The following is an 11,719-nucleotide window of genomic DNA, read 5'->3' on the forward strand; positions in this document are numbered from 1 at the left end:
ATTGTCTTCCACAGGTTGGCACGACAACAAAGTGTCATACTAATGAGCCGCACTCTCATGCATAAGGTTATCTCAGGATCCGCACTCGGGCTAACGCGATCGTTTGACGCGGTCACTTTTAAAACGACCAACTGCAGTCTCTTATTCATTTCATCAGCTTAACTTGGCATCAGTTTTAAATTTTTGGCTCATCTTGGTTAATGCGAGTACAATAACGAACACCGGATATAAAATGCGCGCAGAACTAAGAGATGCGCAGTACATCATCGACGAGTTAGATGAAGGTGTCGACAGCAGTTTCCAGCCTGCATTTGACGAAGACAATGATGACGATACGGGAGAATGCAAGCAAATTGTACGACTTCCGCGTTTAAGAAATTCAGAAGAAATTCATCTCTTGTGTTCCAATGTACTGGTTAAGGATCCTACTGGCAAGGCACTGCGTGAGTTCTTAAGCGATCTGGAAGCAGGGGAAGTTCACATTAATGCGGCATACGTCAAAGCTCTCTGTGACTGGAAGTTAGCAAGAGGAACAATCGACTACGATGTTCTTGAGATTCCGCGCGTTATTTTGGACACTGTTCGCTTAGAACAGTATGGTTTAGAAGTGCAGCGCTACGCCAAGCGGCTGGAGCAGCACGCTTTTAATTTGATTGACATCGTGGCTGCGGTATTTGAGAGGTTGAATATTCTCGATGGTCAAGAGCTAGCTGTTAGATCTTTACTGAATTATGCGGTGGATTCATGTCCAGAATTGTTACTTCTCGGAGCTGTCCAGCTGGAGGTAGTACCCCACGTAACTATCGCGTCTACCAGTTTTATATCATACTGATTGTTTGCTAGACATCATGGATGCGTATAGAATTTGATACAATTAACAACCTTCTGGAGGTATATTATCGCAGCGAAAACAAAATTCCTCGCTTGTTCGTCCTCGGATCGTTGTGGCAGGTAAATAGAGATGCTCTTACCTCTTTTTTGGTTGAGAAGTACAAGTCGAAGCCAATGGAGATCCATCGGATTGCCAAGCTTATAGCCGAGCTAGGTGTGGCACCAAGTCTTGTCAACATCAGGCCGTATAAATTCGCACTAGATTTATTCACCAACTTATCCGTGTGTGGCGAGTTTAACATTACCAGATACTTGACAAATGTTATAATTTCGGCTAGTGTTGAGTTTACGATAGATATGTTAGACTACTTGGATACCCTAATCAATGACAGTTCGAAGAGGTATACTATAGGTTTAAAAGAAGTCAGTGAGTTCCTGCGCGTGTTGTCGGAACTGAGCATGCCACTATCATGCATGGATCAATGGGAACGCGTACGTGAGCAGTGTGTGCTTGCATATCCGCGTCTTGTTGTCTATGGCCGCGATCTCGATCTCATCCTTATTTTTAACCAGAAAATGTCTTCAGAATTTTCAGAGTCTATAGTCGCCGAAGTTGATGCGAAGATTGAAGATCTGCGAAATTGTCGAGTACATGTTTCCGAAGCTATTCAATATTTGAAAATTTTACACAAATCAACGTCTCCAATTTCTCAAGATTTGGTTGCCTGCATGATATCTCTGACGTTTAAATGGCAACAGAATCTGAGTGAACTGCCATTAAAAGATGTCGCCATATTCTCGACTTTCATGGGACTACTTATCAAGCATCGGCTAATTGTAGGCACGCATCTGACGGTCGCCTTGGAATGGATTGTCCGGTCCCTAAGCACTAATGTGCCAGACTCCAAAGTCTTTAAAGCTGCAGTTAATAGTGCTATGCAGCTAGGGGATGCGCTTGACATTTGTCCAGATCGATTCAGTGAGACATTGGCTGGATTGGACAGTCTTGCAAATTTTGCGCCCGATATCTGGCGAGTTGCAAGGGATACTAAGGCGCAACGAAATTTAGCTGTGGAATACCACAGGACTGGCAAACCTAGGTCTGACGTGAAAGGAGACCTTGAAATTCTGTTATCAGCTACAAAGCAGAAACTCCAGGATATATTGCAGTCTCTTACTTCTCACACTGTACAGGTGGTCGCGACAGAACTTGAAACTGCTTTACATGACGAAAAATGTAGCAACTGGTTTGTGGACTATCTCGTGGGCACGTTGGTTGTTCACAATTTGTCTCAATATGACACGTATCTGGAGCTGCTTACTGCAATCAAAAGCGGCGAACTGAACAGCATGGTCTTGCGTCGAACGTATAACGTCTCGCTTAGTCTGATCATGTCCGACGAATCTACCCATCTAGAGTCTACAATGGCAAAATTGTACAATTTAGGAACTTGGCTAGGAAAATACACCTTAGCGCGCAATAAACCGATCAAGACTAATCACTTATGCTTTAAAAAGCTTTTAAGATTATGTGGTGAGATTGGGCGCGTAAGAGTCGTTGTGGGATTTACGTGCAAAGTTCTGGAGCAGGCGGACAATTCTGTCGTGTTCAAGGCGTCGAACCCATGGGTTATGGGAGTGTTACGCGCCTTACGCGAAGTTTATGAATATAAAGTAGGCGACGCTATGTGGAAGAGCGACATAGAGGGCTTGTTTAAGACGCTGGGGGTTGATATGGCGGAGGTTGCCACCACACCACGTGCAACAAGAGTCCATGGAGCACATACTGATGACGTGGTCGCCAACTTCGACCTTCTCTCAAAGACAATCGACAAGAAAATTGCGCAGATAAGAGGGTTTATGACGAGTACTGTCGATGTAATGTGGCACAAATGCATTGGGTTTGTTGAACCGCCTCCGCCCTGCATGCTTGTCGTGATCAATTATGTCGAGGAATCAATCGAAAGGTTGCTGTCAGAAGGTCAAGAGTCATCTACCGCACTGCAAGAAGCTAAGAAGCAGATTGAAGAAGGCGCAGAGTATTGTAGAGACGAGATGTACAAACAAAATATCGAGCAACAAGCTGCAGCTAAATTTTCGGCGTGCTTGCAGCGCAATGGATATTCGTCGTATATTACTTCTGATCATAGCAGCATCTTGGAAAAAGATATGGATGCGGTTCGGACACATTTGTATGACCTCATATATAACAGGATTACGAAGGAGGTGAATAGATCAATGCCGGCAATAATGCAGGGGACTACTTATTCACCGCTAAAGCTCCATACGGCACAGGACATGCACCATCCAGGGCAGTCTGAAGCTGAAAAGATCTCCCCGGTTGAGTCAGAAGCAGACGGAAGCATCATGCGGGCATTGGATGTACCGGATTCACCGAAGAAACTTCCGGAGGTGATCTCCATAGGCAGGAATGATGACCGTGACGGCGACGAGTTTAGGATGGCATGTTTATATAGTGATTTTAAAATAGTTAGTGTTACTGACTTCTGGCAGATGCGGGACGCGATTGATAAGATAATGTATCGGGTTTGTCACTCAACTCGAACGGATGATCTACTGTCAGTAAAAATTGAAAAATACGTCAAACGGTTCGCAGGCAAGCTGGCTAAGACAATGTCACCTATTTCAGCACAGCTTGTGGAATATACGATATGTAAGCTTGTGAAAGACGCGAGTACAGCACAGGCGCGAGAGACAATGTGCAAATTGTTGGCGCAGTTGTATCTCTGGTCACCCGACTCTGAAAAGTACCTCGGGTCGTGGTTATCTCGCAATTTCTGGGGATGTGAATTGGTAAGATGGGGAGGATGCAATGGCGCAGAAAATAGTTGATGTTGATACTAACGAACTGGCATACTAGTTTTCAAACCGGCTCGTTGTTCAAGCTATGTTGCAGAACAAAGTCATACCCGTCAGTGGATTGGATTCTCTCATATCATCTGGTCTAGAGAAATTCAACACAACGCAGTCTATCACATCTGTGGCAACATTGGTATGCGACCTGATTGCTGGATACCCACGTGTCGCTAAATTGGAAGACTTCACTACTACATTGGATATGTTGCATCGCGTTTGTATAGCGCCAACCGATCACATTCCCCAGTCACTAATTGCGATATCTTTGCATATGAACAGTACTCCGCAGAATGCAGCTAGTGAGGATGATGTTATGCGTTCTGCATTTGAAGCATGGACTGAGCTGATTGCTAAGGGGCCGAGAAATACAGCTCAGGAGAGTGATTTTCTCAGAACATTAATTCTGCGAGGAATATTTGATGTGTCGCGAAACTTGGATTCATTTTTTAGGTCGGCGTTGGGATACTGTGTCCAGTTATGTTATGACGCCGATGAGCGGGCTTCAGAATCTATCTGTCATAAAGGCTACAAAGCTGTCTGCGGCCTTGCGACTTTAGTCATTAGAGCTTACGAATTTTTAGAGTTGGGTGATGTCAGTGGTCGCCTGTGTATAGTCAACCACATATTCGCAAATTTGTTGGCCTTTGTAATGCACGTTTCTCAGACCAGCGAAGCAAAAGACGACGTGAAAGACAAGTTGGACGGCAGACCTTATTACTACTTTTTCATGCACACCTTGGTCCTTTTACGCGATTCTACTGAACTTGATTGCGAGGCCAAGAGAGGCATGTATATATACCTGGCAGACTGCTTCCACTTTATTCGACCTACAGAATGCGTTTTCTTTGTCGTGTTATGGACGAAATTGGTCTCTGACGAGCAGCTTTTTGTGAAACACATGTTGGAAGACGAGGAGAGTACTTGCATGTTGGTCGAGCTGTTGTGTAGTGGGATGGAATTCATTGGAAAATATTTGCATGTGAGAAGCATGTATGTGAGTGTTCAGGATGTCGATATCATGCTTCAGAATGTTTTTGTCAGTTTGGCTAAGATTAAACCGGATTTTATGGCAGCGCATAAAGGGAGACTTACAAATGCGGTTCATGAACGGCAAGATGATGGTGAGGATGATGATGCTGATGATGCTGATGATGCTGATGATGCTGATGATGCTGATGATGCCGATGATGCTGATGATGCTGGATGATGACATAATGGCGTTGGTGATCAGAGCGAGGCAATGGAGAATTTCGCGTAATGTCAGGTCGTGGGAGTTGTTTGACGGAGGGATAACTGGTTCCTGGGAATTCTAGACTTTTTGATACTACTTTTTTTGTAGTTGCCGTTATGATAATTAGGATGATAATTCGAGCTTTAAGTGGGCCCGCTCCCCCATTAGGTTGTACAAGAGCCTCATAAATGATCGTAGCCCTTATGCGCGATATGCCGCGAAATATCAGATATACAGCCCCAATCAAGGGTACAAAAACCTCAAGCAAGAAGCAAACCAAACGCGTCGTCAAAGGGTTCGCGGGTGTAACCCTTACCTGGAATAGATCAAAACAAACATCCCAAGCGGATTCGTGCGATTTCAACAGGGATATATCAGTTCAAAAGGTTACATCGCATTACAAACCAAACCCTTTGTCTCATCCTTTTCCTCATATTCCTCGATTTGGCTCACAGCTGCATGACAACGTGAGCATGAATCGACAATACCAACCACTCCAATCTTCGAATTTCCACTCGCGCCCTTCGACTGAGCCATCTACGATCAAGCCCAGACAAATGTCGCACTTACATTCCCAACTGGCGCAGTTGCAAGCGAATTTAAGCGACTTGGAGAGCTTACTAAGGGTTACGGCCGTACAGGCGGAGTACATTAAGCGGCTGGGCGGGCTGCAGGGGGCATTGTAAGTTTTATTTTTTGATTTTCCATTTAAAGCTCTACTTTGGGCGGCGCAAACTTGAGAAGGGGGCTAAGTATTTGACAGGTTTTTGGCTGCCGGACGAGTTTTTGAACGAGATGCCTTGTTGGAGAGAAGTTCAGTCAATCAGGACCAGGAGGTAGGCGGTGCGGATTCATCGCGGTAATTTTGTATATTGACGGGAATGACATGACTTCGTCAAAAAGAGAAAATTTCAAATTCGGGAAATTATGGGCTACCATGAACATGTTTAGGCGTCGGTTTGGTGCTGTATTACATGATTATATTATAACTAAGTTAAAGAAAATTGAATCCAATATTATTACCTGTTAATTGCCCATCAATACTATTGACTACCAAATCCCCATTCATGTACTACACTCTAATACGGAATGAATACACGACTTCAGATATAATGTCCGTCATCCCAATTTAAACAATATCCAATCCCTTCAGATATTTGATTATAAATTCTCACTGAAACTGATATGAAAAAGATCGCAACGGCACATTCATCATAGACCATTTATTTTAACGATAGAAAATGCCGCGAAGGTACGCATACCAAGACGACTTCTCCGGCTCCGGATCCGACACGAACCTCGGCCCCTCAATACCCTGATATACGTCCTCTTGCACTGCTCCAGGCTCACCCATATAACGTTCCTTGCCAGAGCACTTCGTAGGCTTCAACAGCTGGCAGCGCAAGAATCTTTCATGCATATTTTTAGCTGCTTCCACGTCATTACGTACGCGCGACACTTCCGCGTGTGCGTCGAGAATACAGGCCCGGTAGGCAGCTAAAGCTTCCGGAGTACGTGGACCACAGCTGACAATAGACGCCGGCTGCTCGATCGGTCCTTCGACCGGTTCTACATCTAAATATACAACCGACCGGTGGAACGGTGGTGGTCCGTCTTCAGGCTCTGGTCGTCCCCGTATCGTGCGACCGTAATCTTCATAAGGGCCCGAGTAATAAAATTCCGATCCGGGATCGTCAAAGTCATCCTCGCTTTCAGATAGAGGTCTGCGTTGCTGGCAGCAGAGACGTCGTGGTGGCGCATATCCTTGTGCATTTCGTAGATCACCAACTGGACGACGGCGTGATTGTCGCTGTCCGCAAGGTCGTGGTCGAACCGTGCGGTGAGGTCGAGGTAGGAGGTGGTGGGGCAGCTTATGGTCAGCATCATAGTCAGCGTCCTTCTCCTCTTGACGACTTCTTCCGAAAGGTAGCTGTAGTCGGCCGAACCATGATTTGCGCTTCCCATCGTTATCGTCGTCACCATGCTTGGACGGTGGGACTGGAAGGTCCAACCGAGGATTATTGACAGTCACATTGCGGTACAACTCAACCGGAATATCACCGACATACTCCTTGTGGCCGAGCCCTCCAATCCAATAGACAGCCTCGACATCGAACTTTGCGAACGAAGAGTTGTGGTATCCATTGCCAGGCAGCCAGAACTTCGCGTCAGGGTGACGACGCAAGAAGCAAAGCTTCGCCTTATTGATAGCGGCGTCGTCACCTTTAGGAATATACGTTATTGACCCTTGTAACGAAACACGAGGTTGAGATGCGGGTGAAATTGGTGGAATGAACGTGCGGGTATATTTAATGGAGAACGAGACTGGAGAGCCGCCGTGCCAGTTATCATAGTTGGCACCGACTTCGAGGAGGAGTAGAGTCAGGGAACCGTTTTTGTCACAGTCGGCGTAATATTCAGGAAGACCAATTGGAGATCCCTTAAGGCGGCCGTGCTGGTAGATAGTGTTGAGATTGCCAATGGACTGATCGTGAACAAGGCGACGTGCTTTGACAGCAGCCTCTTCCACAGAAGACTCTGTCGCCGAATCTGCGATGACGTCAGAAACTGACACAGCTGGCAGTTTCTCGATCATACGGAGAGACATCGGATGCGCTGCCGCTGCATCGAGAAGCAGTGCTCCGGCGAGATAGAGCGCAGCAGAAATATGCATGTTGGAGAGGAGAGCGCACGGAGATTGGTTGCGGTGTCACAGAAGGACAAGAAGAAGAAGAGGACATCAGAGTGGGAATCGGGCCCTTCTAAAAGGCAGTGAGCGACAACCACTACAATTGGTTGCGTGATGGACTCGGACGTGCGAAGCCACAGACGATGACGACGCGTTCAGCAGTTGCACCGCCACTAGAGCGCCGCAATTGCGGCAATTGCCGCTCTAAATATGCGTGCAGAATGGCTCGTGCGTCTCGGAAAGATCTGCCATTGCATTAGCGCGCACCGCCACTACGTTTGCGGTTTGCGAATTGCCCTACGGAAGGACGAGTAGCTTGCTCGCATGTGTGTATAGCGGATCTCGGTCTGACATAGACTCCCCTCTTGACGCCTTGTTGATGAGACATCACCGGGACCGGTAGTGGATCAAGGCAATGTAAACTGTCCCGCAACCCACGATCGGTGGACAATTTATAGTCATTTAACATTTGAACTACCACAGTTATGTAAGTTCCCCTGTTGATTAATGGATTTTGCTTGTTTACATCATGAACTATTGTGTACTTCGCTTGTCCAGAATGATTAATCATGTATACCGTACTATGGGTAGCACCCACCATGTCTGTCATAGGGCCAACTTGTACGAATCTAACCAGCACCGTCTACCACTGCAGCGCTTACTTCTTGCTGGATATGAGTAGTAGAATTAGGGTTTGATTTCAAATTGCTTCGGGTATGATACACTTTTGCTATTATTAATAACAACCTTGTATATATGCACAATATACGCCTGCAGTTTCTCTATCTCTACTCAACCGAAGCGACGCAGGATTCCCCATGCACATCAAACTTCCTGCGTCCGACAAAGAATTGATTTTCACTACCAGCACCAAAGATGTCCTCAAGAGCAATTTCTGTCGATGCTCCTGACTCTTGCTTTAGTTCCTCCAAAAGTTGCACAGGAGCAACACACTCAAAGCATAGTTTTCCCTTTTGATCGTTGCCGAAATCGAATTCCGAGTCAATCTCGTCTTTAGCTCTGTTCGTTGACACCAAAAATTGGATCTTCGCGCCTTCCCGGATCTCGGCCTCAGGATCGAGAACCAACATCCCTGCACGTGCACCCCATCCACCACCGCCTGCAATGACTTTATACCGTGCCTTGTCATCGAGCACGGCATAAACACTTCTATTCTTCTGGTTTTCTGCATTCTTTGATCTGAAACGTGTGTCCATAGGTGGCGGAGCTTCAAGGAAGAGTGAGGCGGCAAGAGATGCTTCCAAAAACGAGGACGCTGCACGTCCGTTGATTGTCTTGATAATATTGTCCTTCTTTGAGGTAACGTACATCGTCGAAGGCTCTCCTTCCAGCACGCTCGTATGCTCCAGAACCTCCAACGCAGGCGTCCGTTCCGGCTCTTCAAATGAAATGTTCAGCGGGATATTAAGCTCCATAGTACCATACAACTCCGGCTCCACTGCGCCTGCCTCGCGAGCAGCTAATATGCCCTCGACGCCAGTTTCGAAGATCGTGTTGGCACTCTGGATCCGTACGTTCTTTCCACCTTCGTTAAATGCAAGGGACAGGTATAGCTTGTTAAGTGCCCATTGTTGGCCGCCTTTAGAAATGTACCGACCTCGAGCTGCCGGATCGACGCGGCCGTCATTGTAGTGCTGAGCGTGAGTGTCTTGTGAGCGTGCGAGGGAGAGGGGGGTGCTATTGGAGTGGTTGAGCGTTATTGGTTGCGATGTCCAGAGATATGATATACCATCGCGTTTGCCTCCTGGTGGTACTACATCCACTACAGCTCCGTAGACCGAGAAGGAGTGTGCTGGACTTTGTCAACCTTCGCCAAAATCAAACAGTGAACAAGCGCATACACTCCTCAGCGACGGCAGAATACAACTCATTTGCATACTGCGGCGTCGCAATCAATAGTAAACTCGCAGGCGCAAATTCCGGTTGCCGTATTAGCAAATCCGGTCCATTCTTCACAATCGCCTTCGTTATCGAAAACGGCTCAATCGTCGCGACTGCGGACGGTTGCAATATGGTACCCATCTCGTACTTGCAAGTATTGCCCTCAGACGATGCGACGTACCATCTCCTTCGGACATGGCGGCTGAGCGAGTTGGGTGCTCTGCAACATCGTCTTAATACCGTGTTAGTCGCCATCGTTGCAATATCCTAGGTCTTTGACGAAAAATTGAAGAAAATGTTCGTGGCAAGGGGTACTGGACCCTTGGGCCGTCAAACAGAGCGTAAACTGTGGTGACAAATTCAGGGGCTTGTGCTGATGTGTATCTTTTTACCACAGCGGATTACGTCGGCCCCAAGCCGCTCGGCGACGACCATGACATGTGCCTGCGCTATCAATAGTTGGTGTTTCTACACTCGGTGCTTCGCACGCGTTTGATTCATACGTAGGATTATTTGGAAAGGTCAGTCTGCTCGTCTGTTGCTATGAAGGTATTCAAAGGCTCTTCGAAAGGTAAGTTCTCAGACACACAAGGAATTGTGATAGGCGAAAGATTTTGGATAAATAGCTCATCAGTACCAGGGGATCCCGACGTACTGGTCGTCTCGGCTATCGCCTCATTCTGCGACGAAAAATTCAAATTCAAATTTGGCAAAAATATTTTCTCCTCGTCGACATCGTCGACCTCTAAGTCTGCAGCTGCTCAAACAGACGATGTTGCTCAACTCCCCGTTATCGTCGAATGCGCCCAAGCAACTCCTCTCGCCGCCAAAGGCGCCGTCAAAGCGGTCCGAAAAAGACTTGACCCTAAACATGCGTCGAGCACGGTGTCGCAGTACAACGCGATCATGGTATTGCGGATTTTGGTGGACGCGAATTCGCCGACGATATTGAACCAGATTGGCGAGGACGAGAAGTTGGCGCCCGTCGTAAAAGATGTTTTGAAACGCAGCCGAGATCCGTCAGTACGAGAATTATTGGCTACAACTTTGGAGCATTTTGCGTTCGAGAAACCGAGCACCACGGAACTTGCGGAGCTTAATAAAGTCTATACGAACTACGTTGCCGGTGGATCGGGATCTTATAAAAACAATCCATCGCGACATGAGCCCGTGTCGCAGGAGAAGTTGGAAGACGTCGTCGAGGAAGCAAAGACTTCGGCCTCATTACTACGGCAAGTTGTCAGTACCACGCCACCAGTTGAGATCTCTGGAAGTCCATTGGTTATGGTGAGAAGCAGACGCCGTGAATTTTGAATACTTCCTCTAATACTAAACAGGAATTCTACGAAAGATGCGTCCAGTTGTCTAGTAAAATCCAGTCATATCTCTCTCGCGACTCTGTTCCTCCCCTAGACGAATCCATGATCATGACGCTAATTTCTGCCAACGACACGCTTGGTACGGCGTTAGAGGCGCACAAGTCAGCGCTCGACCGCGCGTCGTCACTTGTGAGCCCGCCGAGGCACTATTACGAGGAATCGCATCATATTGAGTCGGATCCAGGACAAGTATCGGATCCGCCGGTTGATTTAGCACAACCGAGTAAAGAGCCGGAGGAAGAAGCGACGACGAACGTCGCTGAAGTAGGATTGCCTAGGGAAAGTAGTCCTGTCGAAGACGCCGAAGTACATGACGATATTCATCGGAATGAGCCTCTCGATACTAATGCCGATCTGAGACAGCAGGTATTGGCAGATCCTTTTGCAGACGACGATGACGATGCGCTTTGGGATGGGCCACCTACCACTGCGGGCTCAAATTCCCAGCTCCAGCACAACTCGGCTACTTCAAATAGTGTAGCATATGATGCCTAAGATAATTGGGTCGTAGATCTGACGTTTCATTCGAATTGTAGTGAGATTTTATGTTGTGGTGTTTGTTTTGGTGGATCAATGGTAATGATACTGCACCTTGTTGGGATATTGATAGGTTTTATGCTAAAATCTGCTGTCAGCTAAGCGTAGACATGTGTTCCGTTAAAAATTCAGTAGTAATTGGACAAAGTGCAACCAAGAATGTTCTATGCGAATTGCAGTTATCGAGCGGTTTAGGCATTGGGCGGCCCGGTTTTATCGGGCTCTAAAATTAAGTGGTAACGTAACTGCAGCCTTACCTAACGTTGGCGGCCA

At 46.9% G+C, this 11,719-nt stretch overlaps 6 protein-coding genes across 6 annotated transcripts; 4 read left to right on the forward strand and 2 right to left on the reverse strand.

The window, feature by feature from the left end:
• Nucleotides 1-232: 232 nt before the first annotated feature.
• V1508DRAFT_402857 (uncharacterized protein) lies at nucleotides 233-3,362 on the forward strand (the record flags this gene model as incomplete). Its single annotated transcript, XM_066938517.1, has 5 exons — nucleotides 233-784; nucleotides 844-981; nucleotides 1,003-1,474; nucleotides 1,496-3,298; nucleotides 3,346-3,362. The coding sequence occupies 5 exons, from the start codon at nucleotides 233-235 to the stop codon at nucleotides 3,360-3,362; spliced, it is 2,982 nt and encodes a 993-aa protein (XP_066797426.1).
• Nucleotides 3,363-4,411: 1,049 nt separating this feature from the next.
• Nucleotides 4,412-5,119, forward strand: V1508DRAFT_412609 (uncharacterized protein). Its single transcript, XM_066939646.1, has one exon. The coding sequence runs from the start codon at nucleotides 4,436-4,438 to the stop codon at nucleotides 4,913-4,915; it is 480 nt and encodes a 159-aa protein (XP_066797427.1). The 5' UTR covers nucleotides 4,412-4,435; the 3' UTR covers nucleotides 4,916-5,119.
• Nucleotides 5,120-5,283: 164 nt separating this feature from the next.
• Nucleotides 5,284-5,990, forward strand: V1508DRAFT_366809 (DASH complex subunit Hsk3 like-domain-containing protein). Its single transcript, XM_066937374.1, has 2 exons — nucleotides 5,284-5,621; nucleotides 5,703-5,990. Exons 1-2 carry the CDS (start codon nucleotides 5,413-5,415, stop codon nucleotides 5,800-5,802), a joined length of 309 nt encoding a protein of 102 aa, XP_066797428.1. The 5' UTR covers nucleotides 5,284-5,412; the 3' UTR covers nucleotides 5,803-5,990.
• On the reverse strand, nucleotides 5,890-7,723 carry V1508DRAFT_412613 (pyridoxamine 5'-phosphate oxidase-domain-containing protein). Its single transcript, XM_066939647.1, has one exon. It carries the CDS (start codon nucleotides 7,611-7,613, stop codon nucleotides 6,168-6,170), a length of 1,446 nt encoding a protein of 481 aa, XP_066797429.1. The 5' UTR covers nucleotides 7,614-7,723; the 3' UTR covers nucleotides 5,890-6,167.
• A 693-nt stretch (nucleotides 7,724-8,416) lies between these two features.
• On the reverse strand, nucleotides 8,417-9,671 carry V1508DRAFT_350711 (uncharacterized protein; the record flags this gene model as incomplete). Its single annotated transcript, XM_066936789.1, has 2 exons — nucleotides 8,417-9,441; nucleotides 9,491-9,671. The coding sequence occupies 2 exons, from the start codon at nucleotides 9,669-9,671 to the stop codon at nucleotides 8,417-8,419; spliced, it is 1,206 nt and encodes a 401-aa protein (XP_066797430.1).
• A 264-nt stretch (nucleotides 9,672-9,935) lies between these two features.
• Nucleotides 9,936-11,688, forward strand: V1508DRAFT_412616 (uncharacterized protein). Its single transcript, XM_066939648.1, has 3 exons — nucleotides 9,936-10,101; nucleotides 10,171-10,817; nucleotides 10,868-11,688. Exons 1-3 carry the CDS (start codon nucleotides 10,074-10,076, stop codon nucleotides 11,402-11,404), a joined length of 1,212 nt encoding a protein of 403 aa, XP_066797431.1. The 5' UTR covers nucleotides 9,936-10,073; the 3' UTR covers nucleotides 11,405-11,688.
• The last annotated feature ends 31 nt before the right edge of the window (nucleotides 11,689-11,719 follow it).

Source organism: Lipomyces doorenjongii, assembly GCF_038497915.1.
Source record: "Lipomyces doorenjongii strain NRRL Y-27504 unplaced genomic scaffold V1508scaffold_10, whole genome shotgun sequence".
NCBI classification, from domain to species: Eukaryota; Fungi; Ascomycota; class Lipomycetes; order Lipomycetales; family Lipomycetaceae; genus Lipomyces; species Lipomyces doorenjongii.

Bases quoted from the DNA above. Each gene is read 5' to 3' on its own strand.
- V1508DRAFT_366809 (XM_066937374.1), top strand. From the start codon at position 5,413: ATGAATCGACAATACCAACCACTCCAATCTTCGAATTTCCACTCGCGC. The intron at 5,622-5,702 runs GTAAGTTTTATT...AGTATTTGACAG, and splicing joins GGCGGGCTGCAGGGGGCATT to GTTTTTGGCTGCCGGACGAG.
- V1508DRAFT_412609 (XM_066939646.1), top strand. From the start codon at position 4,436: ATGCACACCTTGGTCCTTTTACGCGATTCTACTGAACTTGATTGCGAG.
- V1508DRAFT_412616 (XM_066939648.1), top strand. From the start codon at position 10,074: ATGAAGGTATTCAAAGGCTCTTCGAAAG. The intron at 10,102-10,170 runs GTAAGTTCTCAG...CATCAGTACCAG, and splicing joins ATTCAAAGGCTCTTCGAAAG to GGGATCCCGACGTACTGGTC. The intron at 10,818-10,867 runs GTGAGAAGCAGA...AATACTAAACAG, and splicing joins CTGGAAGTCCATTGGTTATG to GAATTCTACGAAAGATGCGT.
- V1508DRAFT_412613 (XM_066939647.1), bottom strand. From the start codon at position 7,613: ATGCATATTTCTGCTGCGCTCTATCTCGCCGGAGCACTGCTTCTCGAT.